Here is a 27,996-nt window from a genome sequence, read left to right as displayed (position 1 = left end):
AGGCTTCATCTGAGCCTAACGAGTCTAACAAACGTCGGCTGATGCAGCTGCTTCTTCGTTATGTGCTTGGGATTCAGGAAACCTCTCTCTCGCTAAGAAAGACGGAGCTCCTCTTTAAGCCGGCGCTCCTGTGGCTATTGCTTCTTTTTTTCTGTTTTGTTTTTTGTTTTAATCCAGTGCAACAATGTCTTTAAAAAAAAGTCGTCAGGATCTCACATGGAAACAGCAACATAATCAGGAGGATGAGCGCTGCCGTCAAGTCGACCTCCTCTTCCCCCTCGTCAACGTCCCATGAGCCGTGATTGCGTCGTCGGCGGCTTTTAGGAGGTTTGAGGGAGGTTGTTTCCCGTCTCCGGTTGGACAGGTGTATCACAGGCGATACTTTTCCGTCTCGCCTGCCTGTCGAGAGTTCAGGCGTCACTGTGAGTCTCTGTGAAACCGGCTGCTGCTGCTGCTGAAGCTGCTGCGCTCGTGCTGCGAGACGACCGTGGTCATAGTGGCTTGTCGATCACGGCAACTCCTGGAGGAGAGACAACACAGGACACAGTGAGGCAGAGACACACACACACACACACACACACACACACACACACACACACACACACACACACACACACACACACACACACACACACACACACACACACACACACACACACACACACACACACACACACACACACACACACACACACACACACACACACACACACACACACACACAGGTAAGCAGGGTTCCCACTCTTTTCTTGAAATCATTTTCCAGCACTTTTCCAGGACATTTTCAGCTGCTAAAGTATGACGGACATCATGCCAACACATCCTCCGTCCCATTCATGCTTTGGAGAAGTCTTTTCGAAAGGTGTAGCTTATTTTGTACATTTAAAGCAGAAGTGAGCGATCCGGCCGTTTTGGCTAATGCTGCGTTCCAGGCAGGCTTTTGAAACCGTAAATTACAGCTTCAAGTCACAACTTACGATTTTGTAGCGTTCCAGGCAACCCACTCGTGTTTTTCCGACCTGTTTTACCGGTGAAAGTCACTATAACGGCCACTCGTAACTTCCGACCCGTGAACTCGTACCAGATCGAACTGGTATGACTTCACAGGTCGGAAAAACACGAGTTACGAGTTTCCTTGAACGCACCATAACAGTCCTCGTCCCTACGTCACCACATTCACGGCGTTCCTTGGCTGCACACACAGCCCTGCATGCCGTTCTCTCTCCTCATTGGATAAAAACTGTAGGATACGATAAATGTTTTCTCCTCGGCTCAGAGCAGAGCAGAGTGACTGAGAGACCCGTGTTTCAGTCCAAACACTCTATGTAAGTGATTGCTGTCGGAAGATATAACTATTTAAGACTTATATTAACACAAATATATCACTTACTTCTGCTTTAATCTCTCTTATTCTCTCTCCCAGAAGTCTGATTTAAAGATGTGCAGTCTATGGCTCCAACTTATCTATGACATAATATCTTACATGCTTAGAAATTAAAACAATTTTGTCATAGAATAATGCAAAAACATGTTGTTTTTGTTTTTAAACCACACCTACAACAGTTATCTGTCACTATCTATCTGTCCTTCCTCAGAGAAGACAACAGGTCCAATACTGGAAACACTCATCAACTCAATGTCCATAGTTTTCTCGCTAGGATTGGGAAAGAAATCCTTGGTGGGGTCTGAAAAAGTCAAACTGAGCTCTGGCAGCTGGTGTCATGATGTGATAAATAATTTTCCAGGACAACTCAAAGCTTTTCCAGGACATTTGACTATTTTTCCTCAATTCCCATGTGTTTCCCATGACTGGAAAATTGGTCAACCATTTTCCAGGTTTTCCAGGACGCGTGGGAACCCTGAGCTAAGATGTGAACACTGTAGGGATGTCGATTATTGTCAAAGAAATAATCACGGTATTACGTTTTTTTATTATTATGCATTAATTAATTTTACATCACTATGAATGTATAAATATAGTTCAAAATACAATTACATTACGAATTATATGCACAAAATATTTGAGGTATATATTAATATAGGACCAATTACTAATCCTCCAGGGGAAATGTTTGAAATATTCAAGTCATTAATTGTCATCTACAACAGATTAAGTTAAATTAAGTTAAATGTTATTATTATTTTAATGATACGCTTACATTGAAATTCCTACAAATTCAGTGTTACATTAGGTAAATTGATAAATTAATGTAATTTAACCCAGTATCTGTGCATTTACCTTTACTTTTGCAACTTGCACAGAAGGGAAACAAAGATAAATTATTTTCAGTTCAGTCTTTTTTGGAAAGCGAAGGTATTTAGGAACCTTTACGATTAATTAATTAATTAACTGTGGTGTTTTAATACCACGATTGATTGTGAAAACAGGTAATCGTGACCTCCCTAGAACACTGTCATGTAACATCGGTGTGATGAGTCGGGGCGTACCGGCGTAGCTGCGGCCGTTGCTCATGTTGGTGGGAATGAGGCTCCACTTGTCTGTGGCCGGGTTGTAAAACTCGACAGAGGAGAGGTTACAGGAGCCGTCGTCTCCTCCGATCACATACAGCAGTCCGTTAATGGCACACACACCTTGAGGAGGAGAGAGGAGAGTTTAAAGGCATAGTTCAACATTTTGGCAAACTGGCCCATTGCCATAATCCCTATAGTCATAGCAGTAGGTTCGTTACCTTTAGTTGTCGGTGCAAGCTGTTTTTAGAACGGCGGAGCAGAGCCGTGAGCTGCTCAAAGCTACGCTACGGAGGCTAATGGGATTTCTTGGTTTCCCTCATCAAACTCATCAAATACACAATCCAACAACTCCACAACGCTCTGGTGGACAAGTTGTGACCTGCACATTCACCACACTATGAGATAATAACACAACGTTACCAGACAGAGTTGTTTTAGAGGGAAATACATGCAAAACTGCTGATGCGCGTTGCCTTCAGGGGCAGTTTTTCCATCAAGCAGCCTCTGCATTTACCTCTAAAACAACTCTGTCTGGTAACTTCCTGTTATTATCTCATAGTGTGGTGAATGTGCAGGTCACAACTTGTCCACCAGAGCATTGTGGAGTTGTTGGATTGTGTATTTGATTAGTTTGATGAGAGAAACCAAGAAATCCCATGAGCCTCCGTAGCGTAGCTCTGAGCAGCTCGCGGCTCTGCTCCACCGTTCTAAAAATAGCTTGCACCGACAATTAAAGGTAACGAACCTACTGCTATGACTATAGGGATTATGGCAATGGCAATATCCCTTTAACATTTAAAATCTTTGCTCAACCTTTAAACAGTATAAATGTGTTTTCATCTGACCTGCGTTTCGTCTGCACATGTTCATGTCACACACCAGCCTCCAGGAGTTGGTCTGTGGGTCGTAAACCTCGACACTCTTCCTCACTAGAGGTCCGTCGTGTCCTCCTGCTGCGTACAGCTGACCGCACAACACACCCACACCTGGACGGAAACCGAAAAACCACAAAGCACTGGTGTGAACACAGATGAAGCAGCAGCAGTGGTAGAAGATGAAGCTGTAGTGTGGTAAAAATATATTTTAATAAGGTTGTGCTCTTCCTTTGACTTTTAAAGGTTAATTATATTCATATTTTATAGTCAAACTGAGCACCACCATCTTCACCTTTTAAACACTACTCAGTTAAAGATATGGTGGACTACGTGATAAATCTATATCTATATTACTTTCAGAGTCCTCCGTGCCTTCTCTGAGTTACAGCGGGGCTCGGCGCGGCACTGCACTGCCATATGACGGTAGCGAACGGGGCTCACTTTTCTTCGGCCAATTCAATTCAATTCAATTTATTTAAAGTGGGACAATGCGAGTTCATGAACGAAAACAAAATCGTAAACAAGCCGGATTGTAGCCACAGGCTAATTTCCATCCGCTGTCCCATACATAGATGTTCCCTGGTACAAAAAAAATACAATAAATAAAAACAAAAGCATGTTATAAAATAGCAGCAGTCAGTTTACAGTACAATCGATAATAATACAGATTCAGACAGTACAAAAGTGCAACCGTGTCATGATAAAGTGCTTACAATCAAGGCCAAAGGCTCCCAGTGTCTCAGTTCACTGCTCCGCCGGTGTCTTGAGTTGCACAGACACCGGCAAAGCAGTGAACTGAGACACTGGGAGCTTCCGCTACAAACAAGCTTAAAATATAGACTTATTTAATTTTTTTGGAACAATTTCTCATGTTGGGGCTTCAATACAAGAGGGACATTACAGACGAGCACTATGGAGGTATTTGGATGTTTTTTGGTGTGTCTTTTTGGACGAAGAAAAGTGAGCCCCATTTGCAACCGTCATATGGACATGCAGTGCTGCACGGAGCCCCGCTGTAACTCCAAGAAGGCACGGAGGACTCTGAAACTTCTCCCAACCCTTAGTTGACATTTTGGGTGAACTATCCCTTTAAGGGTTTGGCTGAAGTCGACTGCAGCGCTTAAAACACTGTTTCGTTTACCAATAGGTGTTTTCTGTGTCAGATTATTGTGTGTACAGTGACAGACAACGTCCACCAGGTGGTGCTGATGCTCCAAAGACTCAAACTGTTAGTATTAAAATCACAGGACTGCATAATCTACTCCAACACAAGTACACATTTAAAATGATGATCTTCCTCCCCCTCGTTTGTAGAAACACTGCTAAAGATAAAATAAGTGTTGTTTTGCTGCTGTTAGTGTGTGTGTGTGTGTGTGTGTGTGTGTGTGTGTGTACCTGCTCCGCTGCGCCGCGTGCTCATGTCGGCCACGTAGCACCACTGATCAGCGACGGGGTCGTACTCCTCCACGGTGCTGAGACACTGGCGAGACGCTCCGTCGTAGCCTCCGACTGCGTACAGCTTACCTACAACAGACACACAACCAGTAAAAGTCAGCGATTGTGTCTTGTGTTTTTGTATTTGTAGTCGTTGTTTAAAGGGATAGTTCACCCAAAATTGAAATTTCACTCATTATCTACTCACCCTCATGTGGACTAAGGGCTGGGAGAAGTTTCAGAGTCCTCCGTGGCTTCTCTGAGTTACAGGGGGTCTCGGCGTAGCAGTGCATGTCCATATAACGGTTGCAAATGGATACCAACTGTCTTCGTAACAAAAAGACACACCAAAAAACATCCAAATACCTCCATGCTGCTCGTATGTAATGTCTGTCTTGTATTGAAGCCCCGAAATGCGAAATTGTCGCGAAAAAAATTAAATGAGTCTATATTTCAAGCTTGTTTTGTAGCGGAAGCTTCTCGAAGCTCCTCTTCCCAGTTCCTCCAAATTTGACGAACTGGGAAGAGGAGCTTCGAGAAGCTTCCGCTACAAAACAAGCTTGAAATATAGACTTATTTAATTTTTTTCGGGACAATTTCGCAATTTGGCTTTTTTGGTGTGTCTTTTTGTTATGAAGACAGTTGGTATCCATTTGCAACCGTTATTATGGACATGCACTGCTACGCGGAGACCCCCTGTAACTTAGAGAAGCCACGGAGGACTCTGAAACTTCTCCCAGCCCTGAGTCGACATGAGGGTGAGTAGATAATGAGTGAAATTTCAATTTTGGGTGAACTATCCCTTTAAAACTACACGTCTGACACGATCGATCAAACACTTCACACCTACGTACCATCAACCACCCCGACGCCCACGCTGCTGCGCCGCGTGTTCATGGAGGCCACGTACATCCACTCGTTAGTTTTATAATTGTAGGCTTCTACTGTGGACAGACCTACACAGCAGAGAGAGACACACACACACACAAAAAGAGACAGAATAAGGTGAGAAAAAGACGACGTGTGTTGACGACGGGTGTGTGTGGGCATGTGAGACATTCTGCGTCCAGCTGGTAGTAGATGTGTTAAGAGAGGAGAGAGATAAGGAAAATGGCGTCTCTCCCCCTGTATCTGCCATTTACTGTTAACACCGGAGTAGAGTCGACAGTTGTGCCACCGCAAGCGATTACATCTGTTCAGCCTCAGGTGTTGATGAGCGAGAGGGCGAGTAATGATGCCGAGTCAGACGAGGAAATTTGTTTCAGAGAACTGGTCGGGGGGAAAAAGCGTCTTTACTAATCTAACAAATCTAATTTATACAAGACTTTTATTGACCAAATGTGTGTTTTGTGTGTATTTATGTCAATATACACAGTTACAAACATCTTAAATTCATCTTTTTTCTTCCTTTTTTTACTCTAGACAACATTTGTTAATACAACACTTTCTTTCTTTCACGTTCATGTTTTAAAAGGGACATTGTGTAACTCCTCCTGTTATCTATTCATGAAAATTGATTATTTGGTTCAAAAGTATGTTTTTCATTAATCAGTAACCCCCCCCCATCAACAAACTGAAGTGTTCCTTTCAGCTCTGAATGAGCCGTTCATATCATTCATTCTGATGCTGCATTCACCTGCAGTCGGGCAGACGGCCGTCGGTAACAAACCAGATGTCATTTTAGTCACAGGAGTCCAGAGAAAGCCGGTAAAACGTGGGTCAGGTAAACAATACGACATCACCATGACAACATATCGATGGCCGAAATGCAAAACCTCCTATCTGCAAAACTTCCGAATTGTGGATTTCACTTACAATGATGAGAACAGGGAAGGATCCTCCTATTTAGTCTGTTTGTAAGATAACCCTGCCCTTAATTGTGACAGAAAAGTCACCTAACCAAAACCTCCTATCAGGTTTGCTGGGAAAATTTTGAAGCGCAAAACCTCCGATCTGCCACAGCAGCAGCCCTAGCTGGAATTTGGGATGTCTGTGTTGCGTAGACCTGTCTAAATTTCTGTCAGATTGCAATAATCCATTGTTTTCTAAATAAGACGTGTCTTCCAACCGTACTAGTGAAGTATTTGATAGTATCTTTGTCAAGTTAATGATAAGAATAGTCTGAATCGTGCAGGATAGCATATTAGCACCCAGTGGTGAAACTTTTAGCACATCAAAAGGGTGAGTTTATCGAAAACCTGAGGAAATAATGCTTGAAACAGCACTGTAAAATGTCATAATTGCATAATTTGCATAATTGAGCATACTAAATAAGCATTATTTTGTAAATATCATGTTTGTTAGCCTAACTATTGCTAGGTAAAAACCTCCTATCTGCATGCAGATAGGCACAATGGCAGACAGTTCAGTGTTTAAAATTTCTACATAATACAACTGTATTAGTAAGATTCTGCTTACAAAGACAGGGTTTCCCGCAGCGCTGTCCTGTTAAGGCGGCTGCCTTAACAACAAAGAGCTGCCGCCTAAACTAACGTGTTAAAAAAAAAGTAGCGATATTCGCCGCCGCCGCCAATAGGCGAATTTGCCAAAATGGTGAACTATCCCTTTAAATCTTAGCATGAGATTTGTAAGGACTTAAGTAAATGTAAATGTAAATGTAAATGTAAATGTAAATGTACTTTATTTATACAGCCCTTTACAACAATCCTTTCGGAGTACCAAAGTGCTTTACATAAGTGTAATAATAAAAAGACAGAAGCAGAAATAAAAACAATTTAAAAACAATAAAAACAGTGAGAGCAATAAAATACAGCAAAGTCAAATAAAATAAAATAAGATAAAAATGCCATCGTGCTACTGGGTATTAAAAGCCATCCTAAATAAGTAGGTTTTTAACCTGGATTTAAAAAGGCCCGGGTCCGAGATGAGACGCATCTCGGTGGGGAGCTTGTTCCAGAGCCTGGGAGCAGCGACGGAAAAGGCTCGGTCACCCCAGTGTTTATATTTTGATCTGGGCACTTCCAGTACAAGTTGATTAAGTAAGTAAATTTAAACATTTGATAACAATTAAAGAGTTGAATATTTTAAACATTTCCCCTGAAGGACAGGGCCGTAGCCAGGGTTTTCAAATTGGTGAGGTCCGGGGGGGTTGAGAGTTGAGAGAGGCAGGAAACCACAAGTTCAAAATGCTCAACACCAAAACCTCGTATCTACATAGTTGAGAGAGGCAGGAAATGGGAGGGAGAGAGGGGGGGAATGACACGCAGGATAGGGCCGCTCAGCGCGGGATTTGAACCGGGGTCGCCTGCAGTGAGGACTATTAGCCTCAACACATGGGGCGGGTGCTCTACTTAGAAATGTCTTTGTAACACTTTCCAGACCAGTAGGGGGGGTGTTATGTGAACAAGTGGAAAATGTTCACATTTTTGACAAAAACTATGCATCACTTTGGACCCCTCTATACATAATCACATCAAAATGACCCACAATTATATAAAGTAGACTTAGACTTTTTATTATTATTATTTTTAGACCTATTAGTTAGGCTACTGTATGAAAGGAGCCTGCTTGAGCCTTACACCGCTGACCAGCAGGACAGACTTCCTGTGGTTTTCAGCCTTTTAACATCAGGTCATTAAATACAGTGCAGTGAAAAAGTATTTGCCCCCTTCCGGATGTCTTACTTTCTTGCAGATTTGTCACACTTAAATGTTAATTTTATTTATTTATTTTATTGTATGGCAGCCATCTAGGGAAGGTTTTCACCACTGTTCTAAGCTTAGCGTTCCCCTTTAGTGGATAAAGGCGCCTCTCACCGTGATTCACTGGCGTCCCAAAGCTTTAGAAATGTCTTTGTAACACTTTCCAGACCGGTTCAGTAGGTGTCAATTATTAGTTTTTTCATCTGTTCTTGAATGTCTTTCATTTCATTATCACAGTTAGTTCATGACTGAACTACTATGCATCACTTTGGACCCCTCTAGCCCCTAACCCTATACATAATTACATCAAAATGACCCATAAAGTAGACTTAGACTTTTTATTATGAAAGGAGGCTGGTTGAGCCTTACACCGCTGACCAGCAGGACAGATTTGTCCTGTGGTTTTCAGCCTTTTAACCTCAGGTATTGTTTGTTCCCTCTACATTAAATACAGTGCAGTGAAAAAGTATTTGCCCTCTTCCAAATTTCTTACTTTCTTGCAGATTTGTCACACTTAGATGTTTTATTTTATTTTATTTATTTATTATAGTATTTTGGCAGGATTTTGGGGGATGGATGTGTGTGCAGAAGACGCTATATCTTGTTAACATGTAATAATAGTAATATAGTCCAACAGTGTATCATGCATTGGATACCATTGACAAATAGCATTCTGCAAGAAAATACGTTTTTTTTTGTTTTCTCAAAAAAGTAATTTTTGCAGATAAGATCTGCTAACGCTAAACTACATCACTGTAAAATCATATTTTCATATTTTGGACTATTCTGTTTTAAGCACAATCTTAGCGATATACGATAGGTATTATTAATATATAATCAGCCCTTTCTCTGTTTGTTCAAGTATTTCTTTTCCTCAAAATCAATAAACATGATTACATTCCCAAATAAATAAAATTGTAAAAATGTTCATATTTCTGTCTTAACCGCATAAATTATTGGTCAGTAAACATATCCTGTGGAGCTGAGGAGAAAGAATTAAATCCAGGGATTATTTCATATTGAATAAATTTATCCTCCATCTCCTCGTCTGGACTGAATTTGTATATTTTCAGTCATTTGTCCTCATCACACCGGAACAGACCACGAAGAATCGCTTCATGTCACATTGTTTTCCTGCAGCCAGTCACAGATTTTTGTAATTTTACAGTTCTTTCAACATCTGGAAAAAATCTCAACTGGCCTATTTTGAGATGATGAGGTCTACTGGTCTATTTCTGTGTGTGTGTGTGTGTGTGTTCAAACACACCCGGAGGGCTGTTAACAATCAATGTCACAATCACAATGTCACAGTGAGACTCTTTTTAGTGCAGCTACTTCACCAGGTCATGTGATCGAAGCCTGAACGGCAGCCAGTGCAACACAGAACCTAATAAGGTCTAAGTTCATTACTTTCATTTATAGATACATTTGTATTAATTATTATTATTATGGGTTACATCATCCTGATATAACAAGTGAGGAAAAAAATTTTCCCATTTCCATTTTTGCTTTTCAAGATTAAAGGGAAACTTCGTTTTTTTTCAACCTGGGCCCTGTTTTCATATGTTTTTCTGTATATGTGAGTGATGGATAATACAATTATTGAGGTGGCTCCAGTATTGAGCCGGGCAGGCTGCTGCAGCCCAGCTAACGCTCTTCAACCGGGCAAGTGGCTCCCGTCAAAGTTCGCCCTATAAACGTGCCTTTTTTTCACACTGACAGGCTCAGATAGTTACAATGAGTGTCCAACAACATACTAGAAAGGAGAAATGAATGTAGGCCTATCTCTCTACCTTTAGCTGGAGGTCGCTGTTTGTTGTGATCTGCGTCCAAATCTCACCATGCTAGAAATCTCGTTTTTAAATCTCGTGATAACCCGCGGCAAAACACCGGTGGGGAAACTGTTACCTGACTGAGGTGAAGAGAGACGACCGGAGAATTTCCAAATTGTAACAACAAAATGTTGGGCTACTCTTCGCGCAGCTTTCACAGAGCTTTCACAAGTTAGGGCTAACAGTTAGCTGTGCTACAAATGGATGCTGACACTCCTGTGGATGCACTGCGCCGTGCAGACCACATGGTTGTCTGCTGTGACCACTTTGACCGGGATGACTACTGCCAGTCAAAGAAGAGACGCGCTAAAGGTAGAGACATACGTTCATTTCTCCTTTCTAGTATGTTGCTGGACACTCATTGTAACTATCTGAGCTTGTCAGTGTGAAAAAAATGCACGTCCATAGGGTGAACTTTGACGGGAGCCACTTGCCCCGTGGTAGAGCGTCAGCTGGGCTGCAGGCTGCCTGCCCGGCTCAATACTGGAGCCACCTCAATAACTGTATTATCCATCACTCACGTACAGAAAAACACATGGAAACAGGGCCCAGGTTGAAAAAAACGAAGTTTCCCTTTAAGTGTTTTCCAGATGTGCACAGCGACTCTTTGACCAAAGTGCTGACCAGCTACTTATATTATATTATATTATATTATATCTTCACTTGTGCATGCAGCTGTGTGTGTCAGTCTGTACCTATACTTCCGTTGAAGCCGCCCACAGCGTACAGCAGATCCCCCAACACGGCGGCTCCCAGCGTGCTGCGTCTCTCCTGCATACTCGCCACCGCGCTCCACTGGTCTCTCACTCCGTCGTACATGTCCACCGTCCGCTCCCGCAGCGAACTGTTGAACCCGCCGACGGCGTAAACACGGCCCGCCATGGAAACGACGCCTGGAGGCAGCAGAAAATGATTAAATGGATTATTTTATAAAAAAAGAAGACTACAGCACAGTGTGTTAAAATATATTCATGGAGGTTTTCAATTCCTGCTTCAACCTTAAAGTCTGGATACTTATTTATCACTTAAAAAAAAAAAAAAAAGGTAGTTTGGGGTTCAGACTGTTTTAATCTCTGTCAAATTTAGGTTTGGTTAGTACATGGTGGTGGAGGTGCAAGAGGGACGAGGTTACTTTTACATGTCAGTATCTTTAAAGGTGCAAATTACAGCATTAACATTTCTAAAGCTCAAACTTTCAGTGTTTCTCTGAGAGTGTGTAAACTGACATGTTCAGGGTTCCCACTCTTTTCTTGAAATCTCTTTCCAGGACATTTTCAGCTGCTACAGTACGACAGACATTAGTTTTTACGCCATACACTAATTCATTCATGCTTTGGAGATGTGTTCTTTTTGATAATGGCTCCTTATTTTGTACATTTAATCAGTTTGTTTCTATGTTTATTCTTCTCTCTCATTCTCTCTCCCAGAAGTCTGATTTACAGATGTACGGTCTATGGCTCTAACCTATGAAATAATCTTAGAAATGCTTAGAAATTATGACAAATGTATCATGTTGTTTTAGTTTTTAAACGCTGCCCACAGCTCTCTGTTGCTCCACTATCTGTCACTCGGCAGAGGAGACTGCAGCTGCGGGAGAGAAAACCCTCATCAGGGATCCCACTCTCTTCTTGAAATCATTTTCCAGGACATTTTCAAAGTGCTACAGTCTGCCAGACATGTCATCACGCCATACACTAATACATCCCTCATCCCATTCATGCCTTTGGGAAGTGTGCTTTTCGACAGTTGTACTCTGTTTTGCACATTTAAACAGTTTTTTTCTATGCTTATTCCTCTTTCACCCCCATTATTTTGATTTAGAGGTGTGCAGTCAATGGCTCTAATTTATGAAATAATCTTATAAATTGTAAAATGTAATCTCTTGCATCTTAATCTTTACATGCTTAGAAATTACAACAAATTTCTCGTAGAACAACGAAAACATGCGGTCTTTGACTTTTTTTTCTCATTTTCCATGTGTTTTCAATGACTGGAAAATAGGTCAACCATTTTCCAGGTTTTCCAGGTTTTACTGTCTGATGTTTATTAAAGGGATAGTTCAACTTTTTGTCAAATTGGCCCATTGCCATAATCCCTATAGTCATAGCAGTAGGTTTGTTACCTTTATTTGTCGGTGCAAGCTATTTTTAGACCGGCGGAGCAGAGCCGCGAGCTGCTCAGAGCTACGCTACGGAGGCTCATTATGGGATTTCTTGGTTTCCCTCATCAAACTAATCATATACACAATCCAACAACTCCAAAACGCTCTGGTGGACAAGTTGTGACCTGCACATTCACCACGCTATGAGATAATAACAGAACGTTACCACACAGAGTTGTTTTAGAGGGAAATTCATGCAAAACCGCTGATGCGCGTTGCCTTCAGGGACAGTTTTTCATCAAGCAGTCTCTGTATTTCCCTCTAAAACAACTCTGTCTGGTAACGTTGTGTTATTATCTCATAGCGTGGTGAATGTGCAGCTCACAACTTGTCCACCAGAGCGTTGTGGAGTTGTTGGATTGTGTATTTGATGAGTTTGATGAGGGAAACCAAGAAATCCCATGAGCCTCCGTAGCGTAGCTCTGAGCAGCTCACGGCTCTGCTCCGCCGTTCTAAAAATAGCTTGCACCGACAATTAAAGGTAACAAACCTACTGCTATGACTATAGGGATTATGTCAATGGGCCAGTTTGCCAAAATGTTGAACTATCCCTTTAACTGCAAAGTCATCACCATCCATCAGCATGAAACAGCTTCTTCTCCTTCTCCTCCTCCTAAAACACACACACTGACCTGCCCGGCAGCGTCTTGAAGGAAGCTCGGCTACTTGGTACCAGCGATCCTCCTGGAAGTCGTAACACTCCACGCTGCGGATCGCCTTCGGAGCCTGACCACCAACTACAATCATCACCTGCACATGTACACACACACACACACACACACACACACACAGAGAGTCAAGGTGAGACAGCTGAATCACTTCAGTGTGTTTACAAAGAGCAGAAACTATAATTGATGACTGTGAGCTGGCGTCCTGTCTGTCGGCAAACAGCCTGTGAGATGTGTGTTTGTGTGTGTGTGTGTGTGTGTGTGTGTGTGTGTGTATGTGTGTGTGTGTGTGTGTGTGTGTGTGTGTGTGTGTGTGTATTGACCTTGGGGATGCTGATCGGCGTCCTCGGCCGCGTCCTGTCCGTCTTGATGAGGTGGCGCTGGTCGGCCGGCAGCAGGTGATACTTCATCGCCTCTATGAGAAAATCTTTACAGGTGTTGTTGTTCTTTATCAAGGCCTCTTCCTCCACGATCTGAAACAGCGACACGTTGCCGACAAATTATAATTATTATTATTTAATTTACCAAACATCAGAGCTAAATATATAGAAGAACCAGTTTCACATCAACAACAACTACCCAGCCAAGAGACGAGAGGTGGAAGACAGAGAGCCTCCATTCTGCCCGTAACAAATCATTTAACCGTCACAATTACTCAGAAGCTGTTTAATAAATCAGTAGTCAAAATTTAAAGGAATAGTTCACCAAAAAAATGACATTCAGTGGAGGCCGGTTTGTAGTCCAACGAAAACTCGTCCACTGCAATCCAAGTGTCCTGAAGGGAGATAGTCCAGAGTTTACCTGAAACAACGTCATTGAGGCAAGTCCGGTCACGTCTGCGTGCGTCATGTGAACGCGAGAGAGCGCACCAAGCAAATTCAATCCAGGACTGTTTAGGCTGTAAAAATGTCCTAAATGACGTAATTTCCAGTAAACTCTGGACTACATCCCTTCAGGACACTTGGATTGCAGTGGACGAGCAGTGTGGAGGAATATTACAATGTTTTTGCGTAGTTTTATGGACCTCTTTGTGTCAGGCCCTATTCCTCTCATATGAATTGTTTGTTGGACTACGAACCGGCCTCCTGGGTCTCCAGATGCACTTTGAGGAATAAAAAACTACTCCGGAGTATTCATCAGCATGAGGGTGAGTCAATAATGACGGAATTTCATTTTTGGGTGAACTATTCCTTTAATAAAGGTAAAAAATCTTGCATAGTTCCTCTTTAAGACACTTTGATGCTTTGAACTGATGAAGTTATTTCTTCTTTACACACTTTCTTAAATCAGCTGAAGGACATCGGTGAAGAGCACCGACCGTATCTGAAGATGTTGAAGGCAAAACAACTTAATGTTTTACTGTTTAATTTGTTTGTAGTCTTTTTAACTGAAGCAGCTTCTTGTTCAGTCAGAAAACATCTCCAAACCTTCACCTCATGAAGTATTTCCAGACAGACTTTGATCTGGATGATCCACACTGACACACACAGATGTCTGGTGTTGCTCAGCTTATTCTAATTTATTTATAATTCATTTTTATTTATGTGAGTAACATGAACAATAACACGGTGGTGCAGTATGAGAGGAGAAGAATTCAGTAAAAGCAGAGAAGAGGACAGGATTTCTTTTACCTGTACCAGGTAATCCCTGGACAGCAGTGGAAGTCTGACATGCTCCATCAGTTTGGGCATGTACTCCAGGCGAGCCGGCTTATCGTGCTTGATCCAAGATATCATCGCCTCAAACACCTGGGGAGAGACGGAGAGCAGAGTCAGAGAGCAGAACGGGGAAATATACATAAATAAATGACGAGAGGCAGACCGAGAGAGGGTGAATCGTCCTTTTCTTTGACCTAGGAACACAGTCATTCAGGTTTTACACTTGAATTACGGCTGAATGTTCGTCTCAATCGCTGCATGATGAGGGGCGTGTTTCAGGTTTTTAGAAAGTCGCCTTTCTGACGTTGAAAAGAAGTGAGGAGGGGGAGTTCAACGATTTACAAATACTCAGACATCCTGAGTGTGAACGTTTTAGCCGTAGATACTGTGTCCTTTCATAGTGAAATACCAGTTTTAACTGCCCGTACTTCACTCCTTTTGTTTTATTTTACTGTTTTCGGTCCAAAACAAGATTGGGGTTAAAAGGCACCACACCCAGTCAGTGATGTGTTGATTCAAATTCACTGATTTACACACATTCACATCACACACGACGATAATTTCCTGTCGACCTGTGGAGCAGACGAGGGGCTGAGTGTCGCTCTTGTTGTGCACAAAGGGATGTTAATGAGGAGAGTCAGTACTCGACTTGCTGCTCCTCCAAGGTTCAAAGCGTCCGACCTCTATAAAGTACAAGCACCACCTCTCTACCGATGTACAGGACGAGCTTTCTATATAATTCAGATTTACGCAGCCCGCAAAATATTGTAATACGATCCAGCACAATGACGCTGTAATAAATATTTATGCTACGTCTGCTGGATATGTGCTGACAAAACCACAGCGCGTGCAGCTGACTTCACATCACGCCACACAAACTGTAATCAAGAGGATGTGACTCCTTCACCTCAACCTCAGAGTTGTAATTCTGAATGTTCATGATACAGGGATGCAAACGGGTCAGGACCAAAAAAGAGAGGAATTGTCGTGGGGGGGGGCTCACCATTAACAATATCACAGAAAAGTCTATTTCCAGTAGTTCAACCCCAACCAAGTATTGAGTGCATATAGATGGACAGTTTTCAGAAGGCCAACATTTCTATATTAAAAATGCTTTAAAAAAATAAAAACCATTGCAATATTTCAATTTTGGAGATACTGATTTTTAGGTCTTCACTGAATGTTAGTCATAATTATTACTATTAAAATAAACTGAAGAAATAAAGACATGGGATTTAACATCCCATTCAGTGTGTAATGGACATATAGGCCGATATAATGTGTTAGTTTCACTTTAATTGAACACATTCTACATCGCGGAGGCGACGTCTCTCCTTCACCTCTGAAACGGGGCAGAGCTCCGTGGGAAACACCTGCCTGACACAGCAACGGACATGATGCACGGGGGGGAAAACGGCGGCGCCGTCGCACCGAATGCACGCGGATACGCGCCGCTTTGGGTAACGAGCGCGCACGTCGCGTCTACATTGGAGGTGAATAGGAAGGCTTTGGGACTGATTGACTGTGGACCACCACCAGTCTGATCAGGTCCATCACAGCACAGCAGCTGCAGCTCTGCCCCGCTGTCACATGACGCATATCAGCGCAATCTGTTTACATTAAACCGACATCAGGAGAATAATGAGAATTATGATTAAAAAATATATATATTTGTTTCGAATTTTGGCCCCTGGATCATGATTTTTTTGGGCGCATTCTTGGTAAAAAAAAAAAAAAAATCCTCTAAAAAAAAGACAGTTGGGATCCATAATGTGTCTCATAACAGTATACTGTGCGTCACGTTATCGCAGAAATGTTGTTGTAGGCCGGTGCATATTCTCATTTGTCCAGGTCATAGTATTTCAAAGGAGGTTAAATCGAAAGCAACTGGACTTATACTGAGTCTCCACACCAGATAGTTGGACCAGTCCCAGCCTGGTCAGATGCTACATGAACTGATGAAGCCTCTTGGATGAGAGGTGAAACGTCTTCCTAGACTTTTTTTTTTCAAAGGAGGTTAAATCGAAAGCAACTGGACTTAGTTATAATAAGTAAATAACTAAGTCCAGTTGCTTTCGATTTAACCTCCTTTGAAAAAGAAAAAAAAAAAAAAAAAATTGTTGTAGTGAATTATTTTTTTGAAACGAGTGAAAACGAGCGCTAATTCGCGTATCTCGCGTATCTCGCGTTTGGTTGCGCGTAAAAGCTCGCGCGAAAAAAAAGCGTTCCTCAAACACGATGAAATAGACGAAGACGCGAGGGTCCCGTCGCCATAAAAGAATCGGGTGTATTGCGTCGCAAAAAAAAAAGTCGCGTCTACCGCGTCTCGCGCCTAATCGCGTCTTTGCGTCACGGCCTTTTACACCGCGGACGTAACGAATAAACGGTGACGGTGTGAACCAACAACATAGAACAGGACCAGACGTGGCGTTGTTTCCTCTTTTCACCGACAGCTCCACTCTCCCTTACTTACACAACTACTGTTATTGTTGAGGCCAGAGGATTGTGGGATTTGTAGTTTTTGACCAATCGCAGGTTGTGCTCTTTCTTTTTTGTGATTTTCCTGGTTCACACATGTTTTTTTTTTTTAGGGGCAAATGCGAGCGAAATGCTCGCCCATGGTGGGCATACGAAAATTTAAGAGCTGTCTTATTTAAGTCTTGAACACAATTATTCAACAAATTTAAGACATTTTAAGGCCTAAAAGTGTGTAATGGACATATAGGCTATAACCAGAGACAACCATGAATGAGTTCGCCTCAGTTTCACGTGATTGTCACTGTCAGCCTGTTAGAAAAACATTTTACTGACCCCAGCTGAGACCCCCCCCCCCCCCCCCCCAGCTGAGACGCTGAGACCCCCCCCCCCCCCCAAAAACAAAAACTCTTCGGATCTGAACGATTCACACAAGTCACCTAATTGGTCATGAAAAAAGCGAGTTTCGCTTTTCGGCGCGCTGTTTGCATCCCTGATATCAGGATCTGTTACTTTGTTAAAATAAACATGTGGTGGCAAAACGGCATTAAGTTTGAGTTGGATTTAACTGTGAAATGAATCAGTCGAGCTGCATGAGCCTGACTGTGAAGTTTGCATTAGGGGCAACCATCTTTAAATGTGTGAAAGAAGTTCCCACGATGAAACGGCAGGAAGTTTTCCCACGTCCTCTGAAAGCATCGCAGAGAAAACACGACAGCAAAAGTTGAACAATCCCACCTCTTTGAAACGGGGCGTGGAAAATAATCGTTTCAAAGATGCATTGAGATTCTTAATGGGACGATTCTGAATCGATGCAGTTACATAATCGATTATTAAATTCAAACTAGAAAAAGCATTTCCAAAAATGGAAATGGTGTGAATGCTGAAAGCGATTGCTGAACCATGCTGAATTAGCAGAATAAATTGACAAAGACATGCAGAATGGCATACAAGAAACATGTCCAAGGAAGGAATCAAACCCACAACCTTCTGCACATCAGCCCACTGATCTAACCACTTCACCATAGTTACATTCAATGAGAGAAGAATAAAAGAAATCCCTGTATAAGAGGCTCACTGACTTCTGAAGAGAGGTTGAGACTTGAGATTGAGATTTTTCAATGATGCTTAAAAAAAAGAAATTAAAGAGTATAAATGTGCCATTAGTTTGTCTACAGATCAGAAATTGAATGAAGTCTCTAGCAGAAAGTACAACATGAATGAGGCAGGAATCGAACCCATGACCTCATGATCAATAAACCTTTACTCTGCCACTTCTCTGAAAAATGGCCGAACAGAAGAACAATAGTGTGAATGCTGAAATGCTCTAGGCCTCTTCTTTTTCTTTGTGTGTTCAGACTCCAAGGAAGCTGCTGTATTGTGGAAATACATTTAAATGATATTTTCTATTTTATTTTGTGTAAATAAAAAGTTATCATATTTATCTGACTATTTATGTTAATTAATGAAAAAGCCATGTGTGGCAACATAGAAAATTGAGGATGTGATGCATCGAAATGCATCGTATAATCAAATCGTACTGATTCGTAATCAAATTGAATTTTTGGGCCAGTGAAGATGCACGCCACTACTTTAAAAATAAAAGCTAAGACGATCCGTTGCACTTTACTATGTATGTTTTTGTTTATGTTGATTCCCCAGCCGGTAAATTAGCAGACATTTCTGTGGTTACTTGCTGTATCACCAGTTTGACAATGACAGGATGACAGTGTCTGTCTCCCTGTGTGTCTTCGTTTGACTGAACCAGCAGTCACCTTGACTGCTGCTGCCATGACAGCAGGATGACACACAGATGCTCCCTCCTCTGACTCCTCCTGTTGACAGAGATGCCTTCCTCTGGAATACGTCTGTTGTAATCTAAACACAGCGGGCGTGACGAGGACGTCTGCCTCTAGTACAGCTCCAGATCGTTCTCAGCTCCCACTAGCGCTGTCCCAGAGTTTTTTTGTTTAGGGTTAGGGTTAAAAGAGCGCTTAATAGGGGTGTGCCAAAAAATCGATTCATATAAGAAATCACAATTCTCATTTAATACGATTCAGAATCGATATAAAATGCCCCAAAATCGGTTTTAAAAAATAAAAAAATGAAACTAATCTGCTGGCTGTCTGCCTCCATTTCCTTAAAATTTAAAAGGCAGCGTGTTTAACTGCACTATTTTTTTTTTTTTAAATAAAGTGGCACTTTTAATTTTGTTACTTAAGCAATATGTGATATTGCTTTTATGCAACAGTTTCAACAATTCCATCTAAGCATGGATAAATGTTTAAAACTCATTAAATGTGAAAACGACACTTTAGTCATTCTGCCTTGCAAAGCAGACTGGAGTAGATCATGACGGATCCTTTGCACACCGATAGACTGAAGCAGAAATCATTATGAATCCAATCGTTTTGAATCGAAAATCAATTTTGAATCGAATCGTAGCCCCAAAAGTCAGAATCGAATGTAATCGTGAGATAGTAAAAGATTCCCACCCCTAGCACTTATGTCATCTTCAAACTATCAGAAGTTCTTATTTCTGATATTTTGTGTCCCCTATTAGCAACAAGAGACAAAACTTTGGTGATAAGTTGTGTGTGTGTGTGTGTGTGTGTGTCTGCCACTCGCTGTCTGACCTTCTCCTCAGTGGAGACGGTGAGTTTATCGCTGGCGATGAGGCTGCACACTTGCTGCAGAGTGAGGCCCAGGAACTCCTCCCCCTGCACCACGTCTGTGAAATGCTGCTCTGAGAGACACAACAAACATGCAGCGTTACAATACACACACACACACACACAACGCCACTCAACATTTTACCCAACAGGCTGAACAGGTGGCAGGTTTCCAAAGATTTCAGCTTTTTTTAATTGTTTTTCCTCCGTCAGGGCTGGTGAAACTGTTACATAAAAACCACCACCACCACCACCACCTACCAAAACCAGAGATAAAACAAAGATGAGTCAGGATTCGTGGTGTGAACTTACCAGCGTACGCGTGGGCCTGGTTGAGAAGCTGCATGCATGTGTGCAGGTCAGCGAAGGCTCTGATGCCCAGACAGTTGGTGGGGTGAAGCTGAGACTGCAGGAACTCGCAGCAAACCTGACGAACGTCCATCAGCTGGAGGAGGCTCGCTGCCGGGAGGAGAACCTGCAAAGACGACACAAGACGCACAAAGTCAATTAGAATAATAAAAAACTCCAAATGGATTTAATCATCAGAGGAACACACAGAGATCTGGCTCTTCTTACGTATTCAAATCAGCCCAAAGTGTTAATATAAAATGCTAGAGCACAGTTATTTATCACCCACAGCCAAGGATTTAGGTCTGGATAGCTGTTAGTTGTGTAATCAACTCATTACTTTGACGACTTTACTGATAAATCAGTTGATTTACTCATCGATTAACAAGCTAGGCAAGTATCTATCAAGCAGCTATCGGTCCAGAAAAGTAATAAACAAGCCACTAATACATTTCTGCACCTGTCAGCTTGTTACTTCAGCAGGCCAGACACAAAAAATAAAATGTAACCTATTGATTTTACTGTAAGTTTTCAAACATTTGCTGGTTTAGACTTTTTTTTGTTATGTATTTTGTTATGTACAGTATATATATTTCCAAACATATGTGCAAAATATAGGCTTGTATGTATTATACTGTATATTATATATGGTACATGTATGTATATTTCTATAAGAATGCTTCATCAATAAAGTAACTTTGCTGTACCCTAGTAGTCTTAAAAGGTTCATTAATACTCGGAATTAAAGACAACTAAACAACTAAATCTATGACGTGTAGAATTTGCCGTTAGCTAACACTGAAAAAATCTGGTTTAGACTTTTTCAATATGAATGTCAGCTTCTTTTCTTTGTTATTTGAGGCATTGAGTTACCATCCTCACCAAAGTTAAGACAGCAACACATCAGCTCTTGAAAACACATCACATTTAATTTTGATAGCTGCAGATACAACACTAGATACTGTGTCAGACTTATCATTGCAACATGTATTGTAGTTTTTTTCTTAAACTGTTTTTATGTAAATAGGACTATAGATGAGAATTAGCATTTTTGCTACAATCTGGCATATTAACATACTTGTATGTTCATCAATGTGCACTGTCCCATCTGAATAATCAAATAAATACAAATACATTGGGATAAAACCTAAATTTGTATCTTCCTGGTCTTGAGCATCTGCAGCAGTCATTTCTCAGTGCTGCCACTTCACATAAACATGGATCCATACAGCTATTTATTAGAGGGGTTGTCTTGTCATACGGTTTGTCATTCTGCCTCTTTGTGCTCGGCCCTGCAGTCATTAAGTCTATTACTGAACCAGTTAGCAGAGCAGGCAGCGGCGGCGGTGCAAACTGTTCAAACCGTGATGCTAAGAGACAAAGCTACCCTTTGATACGTCCCTACACATTAGCCTAACTAGGTCAGTGAGACAGTGTCTGTCTGCACACTCACTCATCTTCTGAGTGTGCATTGTTACTGTCTCCTCAGTTTTCCAGCTGCCCTGAAGGCTTATGTTTTCCGAAAGGGAGCATGAGGCCCGCTGGAGCTATGATGCTTACAGCAGCTGGGACAGAGACAGAGAGAGACAGAGAGAGAGAGAGAGAGAGAGGCCCGAGGGCTCGACGAGCAACACATACACTGAATCAGAAACAGCCTCAGCTCTGTGTGGCTTTCAGTGAGGATAAGCAGCTGTTCAGGTGTCCCTAATAAAGTGCTCGGTGGTCGTTGTTATGTGGAGAAATGAAAAGTTAGAGCAACTCTTGTCTTTTCTAAAAAGAAAATGTTGCCCCTTAGTCAAAACACACGCGCCAAACATTTACAGTGGGAGCCAATCAGGCGGGCACGCCGCTAACAGTGGGAGGATTTCCTGCCTCTCTCTCCATGCACACTTCCTGTGCTAATAATGAGAGGAAGTATCCAGCCTGCAGCTTGATCCCGGTGCATTTATTCAACCCTGCAGCGAGCAAGGAGCCATGCAAGTTACCCAGAATTAATGCCACGGAGACAAACAAGGTCTCTCCAGTCATGTGCTTTTTTTTTCACAGCAAAAGCTCACAGCTCACTCACAACCATTAACCAGCTCTTACAGCGCTCGTGGTAAAACATCTGCTCCTCGGGGCAGGTTCACTTTGGCCCAAACTGGAAAAACCAAAGAATTAAAAAAAGTGAACAGGCCTTAAGGAACGACTCCCCTTGTGACAGACAAAAACAGTGACATTGATATAAAATCATTTATTATGAATAAAAAGAGCAATTTATCAACTAGTTGCGTCACTTTTTCCGTAGATAAACACATTTATTTTCGCCAATGCTCTGTGAATTATAAATATTTAACCCTGAATATACAATATGTTGTAAAATATCAACATGTGTTTGTCAGTAAAACACAACAATGAAGAGTGAAAAGAAGATTTTCTTTGTATTGTATTACCACGATATCATGTACTGTATGTATTTTGAAACAATAGTTTAGCAAAAGAGCGTTAACATCTGCTGTTTCACAATTTCGAGTCGAGACGTTTGCCATTTTTCCAAAAATTCCAAATATTTTTGTGAGTTTTCCGACTTGTGCTCGAGCCAGTGAGGAGGGGGAGGAGAAAAAACAAAACAAAAAGGTCTACGTGCAGAAAAAAGGTCAAGACAACAACAGCAGTAAGACGTTTCCTTCTGAAACAAAAAGGAAGTTCTGTAACTGTGTGACTAACACTGTGTGAGGCCAGATCTTTTCAGTGCTGCTTTGATTCACCGTCGTCTGCGCCGCGAAACGCAGAGAAAATGTGACAACGATGAAGTGAAGTAGTGATTTGAAACGCTGGTCCCCGAGGCAGCGGGGACACGTTAGTCGTTCGAAACTGAAGACTTCGAGAGAGAGAGCATGTTTTCAAAGCAAAATGCCACTAAGAATGAAAGAAAAACTGAAAAGAAAAAGGAAAAACAGGAAATGTTTCTTTCACCAACTCTCACTTCCTGCCCCCTCGCTCCCCCTCTTCATAAACACTGCAACACAAACACACTCCCTCACCTGGACGTTGTCCTCCGTCACCTCGATCTCAGCCGTGTAAATGTAATCGACCAGTTTTCTCAGCGTCTGCCCGTCCACCTCTCTGATCTCCACCTGATGGGCCTTGCTCTCGCTCATATCGCCTGCAACACAGAGGCGCACACATCAACACACACACACACACACACACACACATATATATAAGACATGATGACATGCACACAGCAGCAGTCAGTGTAATAAAACGTCTTTACCTGTGAACATGGCACAGAAGTAGGGGCTGCAGGACGCCAGGACCACCCTGTGAGCTGGCACCTCCACGTTCCCCGCGATCAGCTGGACGTCACACAGCATCTTTTTGCTGCAGGATGAGGAGACACAGTGACAAAGAATAAGACATATATAAACTCCTGCCTTATCTTAATATTCATGATGAAGCTATGAGAATAAAAAAAGTGTTTACAGGAGCCAGGAAAAACAAGACAATTAAGGTGTTAATTTAAAAAAAAAAAATACAAAAAACCTCCTGGAGAATACATGGACTTGTTCCATTTGGGAGTTTAATGTTTCAATATCATTTCCACATATTAATTTCAACCTGACTTGCTTGACGTTAAGTTGTTTCATCTTTCCATTTTTCCTTCTTTCTCAGAATAGAGGGAAGATTTCAGCTTTACTGTAAAACTGAAAATAGGCACCATTTACATCAGGGTGTCAAACTCATTTTAGTACAGGGGCCACATAGCTACAGCACAACTTGAAGTGGGCCAAACCGGTAAAATAATAGAATAATCACCTATAAATAACAAGAACTCTAAATATTTCCTTTGTTTTAGAGCAAATGAGCCCTCCTTTTCGAAACATGTTATGAGCAATCTAAAATGTCTTGAGAAAAATACTTGCAATTTCAACAATATTACACCTCTTCTGTCTTCTATGTGATTTTCACACTTGGCAGATTCATCCGGTGGGCCGGGTTGGACCCTCTGGGAGGCCGGTTTTGGCCCGCGGGCCTTATGTTTGACACCCCTGATTTATATTGTTTGTTTTTCAACTGCAAAGGGATAATCACCCAACATATTTCACCATGATTTTAAAATAGCTAAAAAAACAAATGATTAATCAATATAGTTACCAACTGTCCTCCTATCTAATAATAATGGACGGTCTATTTGATCATGTTTTAACAATGTTGACTGTCAACACATCTCATCGCCTCAGTACATGGTATGTGCTGTTTCTAAGCAGCAGCGTAGTGAAACCAAGGAAACTGTGAAACGCAGCCTCCTGCTTCTGCAACAGCTTTGCATCGTGGTGTGTTCAGGGTCCTGCTGCCTGAAATCTCTTTGATCTGAAATGGATTTCCGCTTGTGGCAGGACTTGGGTGGTGGTGGTGGTGGTGGTGGTGGTTGTGGTACAAAATGGTCCTGAAGAAGCACTTTCTTTTCTATTCTGAAGGACAGACACTAAAACCTGATGCTTATCACTGAGATGTTCTAGATAGCTAAGAGGTTTTTTTTAGCAAATTGAGGCCAGCACCTACAAAAAAAACCCAGCAACAACTACGCAGGAGGAGACCACCAGCTTTCTGTTTAAAAATGAAGCAGTTCCTCTTCAGGCAGAAGTAATTCACTGCTGTTCTGACATTTTCAAACAAACAAGGTGAACCACGGATGACTCCTGGGTTAATACATTACAGGGTTCCTACACATTTTAAATTTCCAAATTCCATACTTTTTCCAGACCCTAATTTCCGGACTTCCACTGCAAAAAACTCAAAACCTTACCAAGAATATTTGTCTTATTTCTAGTCAAAATGTCATTTCTAGTCAAAGCAAATCTCATTATACTTAAAATGAGACTCATCACATAAATAGTAGCTTGTTTTACTTCTTTCAAGCAGATTTTCACTTGAAATAAGTAGAAAAATCTGATAGTGGAGCAAGTTTTTCTTTCTTATTACAAGCACAAAAAACTTTCTTTCAGTGGCAGATTTTTCTACTTATTTCAAGTGAAAATTTGTTTGAAACAAGTGAAAATGATCTAAAAACAAGTTAATTTTTAGGTGATGAGTCTTATTTTAAGTGGAAAGAGATTCGTTTTGACTAGAAATTAGACATTTTGACAAGAAATAAGGCAAATATTCTTGGAAAGATGTAGAGTTTTTGCAGTGTCTCAAAAAAAAAATTCAAATAATTTGTGACATTTGAGCCAATAGATGCGTTTCATGTTAATAAATCATGCAATTAATCATTTGTTTTCATTATTCTGAATTAGTATGCCACTATGTAACCAAATAATTTCCAGGAGATTGTAGCTAGGTAGCCTACAATAGCGCATACAAAATGTTAATAAGACTGAATAAGTATTAAGATAAATATATTTCCATACAATAGTTTCCATTTTCCATACTTTTCAAGACCTGGAAATGTATAAAATCAAATTCCATATTATTCCATACTTTCCATACTTGCGTAGGAACCCTGACATTATTTCTGACAGACTACACAGCTTCTTCTTTACGGTTGCAACCCCCCCCCCCAAAAAAAACAAAGTGAAATGGCTTCATTACCTCCTCAGGTCGTTCATCAGCTGGAAAGCTTTCCTCGTGTGCGTCTGGTTGAAGGTGTGCATCCCTCCATTCACCGTGTCCTCCTCCGAGTCCGTGGTGGTGCAGTTGGGACGCGGCGAGGCCGGCGTGGCCACCAGACTGGTGAGACATGAGAGGCAGTGTCTGGATCAGTGGAAAATAGACGGTGACCCAACAGTTAGACGGAGAACTTCATGGTTCTTCACCTCCAGGGTTATGAAGAAAAGAAAAAAAGAGGACGGGACAGGGACGATAAAGTGGAGCCTCCACAAGTGGGAAAGTAGAGTTTTGTCGCTGTCGTGCCGCACCACAGAAAAGGCTGTTTAGTAAATGTACAGGCTACTTCATATCAGGCTCAGGCTCCTTATTTGTTGGTATTTTTGACCCATCCTCCTGTAATAATCCTTGGTTCTTCAAAGTAATCTGCTATGGTTGTCATGAAACACAGTGTGTTCTTTACATTAATGACATTATATGTCCTTTGACGACATTATGATCTTGTAGTTACAGCCTCTTATTTTGGGAGATTTGTTGACACCAAGAAAAACCTATGTGGCCAGCCTCCTCTGACATTTACAGAGCTCCAGATTGCCCCTAAATGCCGACTGCCCCTAATTTTGAGACAGTGCAAGTCAATTTTTCATCTACTTGCGCACGTGCAACCAGTAAATTTGCCTATTTACACTGGTGAAATGTAGAAGTGGCGACTCAAAGTAACTGGAATCCGTCATTACAGGTGGCAGGCCAATGTGTGTCAGGATCATGAATGAAAAGAAGAGCAAAGAAATTTGATTTATGGTCGATTTATGGTGTGTGCCCCTAAATGTTCTGCTTGCACTCCTAATATTTAAAGTCAGGGGCTACTGTGGTCCTAGAAAAAATATTTAGTTAGTGGTTAGTTAGTTAGTTAGTTAGTGTTAGGAGGAATAACTACAAATATTTCCCTTATTATCTAGGCTAATATTGAATAATCCAAACAAAGTCACACCTTAAACCTAAGGTGGTTTTCTCCGAGCTGAGAGCAGGTGTCAAAGGAGGAGGGAAACAGAAGAAAAAGAAAAGAGACAACCATCCAAAGCTCAACTAATGGGACATTTGCTTGGTTTTTAATGTGGAAAATATCACCGTGCATGTGCTCTACCTCATTTTATCCGGACTCACGTAATGATGACCCATATTATTGTCTCCACACACACACAACAAAACAAACACTTTGAACAAATCATGATGCAGCAGCAGCAGCAGCAGCAGCAGCACCACAGAGAAACCATGAGACTGTTGTTGTTATTATTTCAAGTTTGAACGAGACGTCAAAACTAAATAACACTAAAAACAGACCAAAAAAGTGAGAAAAGTGTGTATTTGTCTGTATTCACAACCAAAAAAAATATGAGTTTAGGGTAAAATGGTGTTTGTTTGTTTTGAGTTGTTGCTGTCAGCAGGCTGGGCTAGCTCTTAGCATTGCTAATCATTTAACTATCATATAAGCTTGTGACAGCGGTCGTTAGCCGCCTTGAATCATTGCTCATATCGAGGTTATAAACACACATCAGCGGTCCAGATCAATATCTCCCCAATAACGACTTGGTGGCAGTTTCCCAAACATTGTTTTACTGGGAGTTTTTGGTTTGAAGCACCACACCAGAGCAGACGATGCTAGCTGCTGCTGCTGCTGACTTAAGCTAGCTCGACTTCGTTTTGCCGTTGAAAGTCTCTTTACTAATGTTGGGTTTATGGTCATTAAGATCAGATCATGTGGCCTAAATGTTACCTAACAGATGTACCGCATGCAGTACAGAATCACAGATTTACTAAAAAAAAAAGATATAATCCCCCCCCCACTCCCCACTACTACCACCACCGGCTGAGCCAACTTACCCCAAAGAGACGCCGTCCATCCTCCCGGAGCTGCGGAGCACAGCAGGCATGAGGAGAGCCGCTCCAAGATCCTCTGTGGCCGGGAGGGAGAGCGAGAGGGGTCACTCCGCTGTTTTTTTGTTTTTTGTTTTTTTTTGTCAGACAAACATTACGCAGCTTGGCAGGAAACTGACTATTGACTGACCTGGTGCAAAAAAAAAAAAAAGAAAGAAAGAAAAAAAGAAAAAACTTTATTTAATGGGCTTCATTTACATTTTCCCCCAATGTGT

General features: G+C 41.6%; 1 protein-coding gene across 2 annotated transcripts; it reads right to left on the bottom strand.

The window, feature by feature from the left end:
- Nucleotides 1–15: 15 nt before the first annotated feature.
- Nucleotides 16–27,820, bottom strand: klhl3 (kelch-like family member 3). 2 transcript variants are annotated; one of them, XM_083980685.1, is made up of 15 exons: nt 27,728–27,820; nt 25,832–25,969; nt 23,514–23,620; nt 23,281–23,402; nt 20,222–20,384; nt 19,874–19,983; nt 14,736–14,852; nt 13,428–13,577; nt 13,069–13,186; nt 10,971–11,168; nt 5,636–5,737; nt 4,743–4,871; nt 3,318–3,458; nt 2,449–2,592; nt 16–520 (listed from the first exon to the last, which is right to left on the bottom strand). In XM_083980685.1, exons 1-15 carry the CDS (start codon nt 27,775–27,777, stop codon nt 492–494), a joined length of 1,818 nt encoding a protein of 605 aa, XP_083836811.1. In that variant the 5' UTR covers nt 27,778–27,820; the 3' UTR covers nt 16–491. The 2 variants fall into 2 exon arrangements, with proteins under 2 accessions (XP_083836811.1, XP_083836810.1); XM_083980684.1 differs by having other exon boundaries at nt 25,832–25,993; nt 27,728–27,749.
- Nucleotides 27,821–27,996: the final 176 nt, after the last annotated feature.

This window comes from Trachurus trachurus (assembly GCF_905171665.1).
Source record: "Trachurus trachurus genome assembly, chromosome: 10".
Taxonomy (NCBI): Eukaryota; Metazoa; Chordata; class Actinopteri; order Carangiformes; family Carangidae; genus Trachurus; species Trachurus trachurus.
The sequence above is the reverse complement of the archived record's forward strand: the minus strand, read 5'-3'. Positions and strand labels throughout refer to the sequence as shown.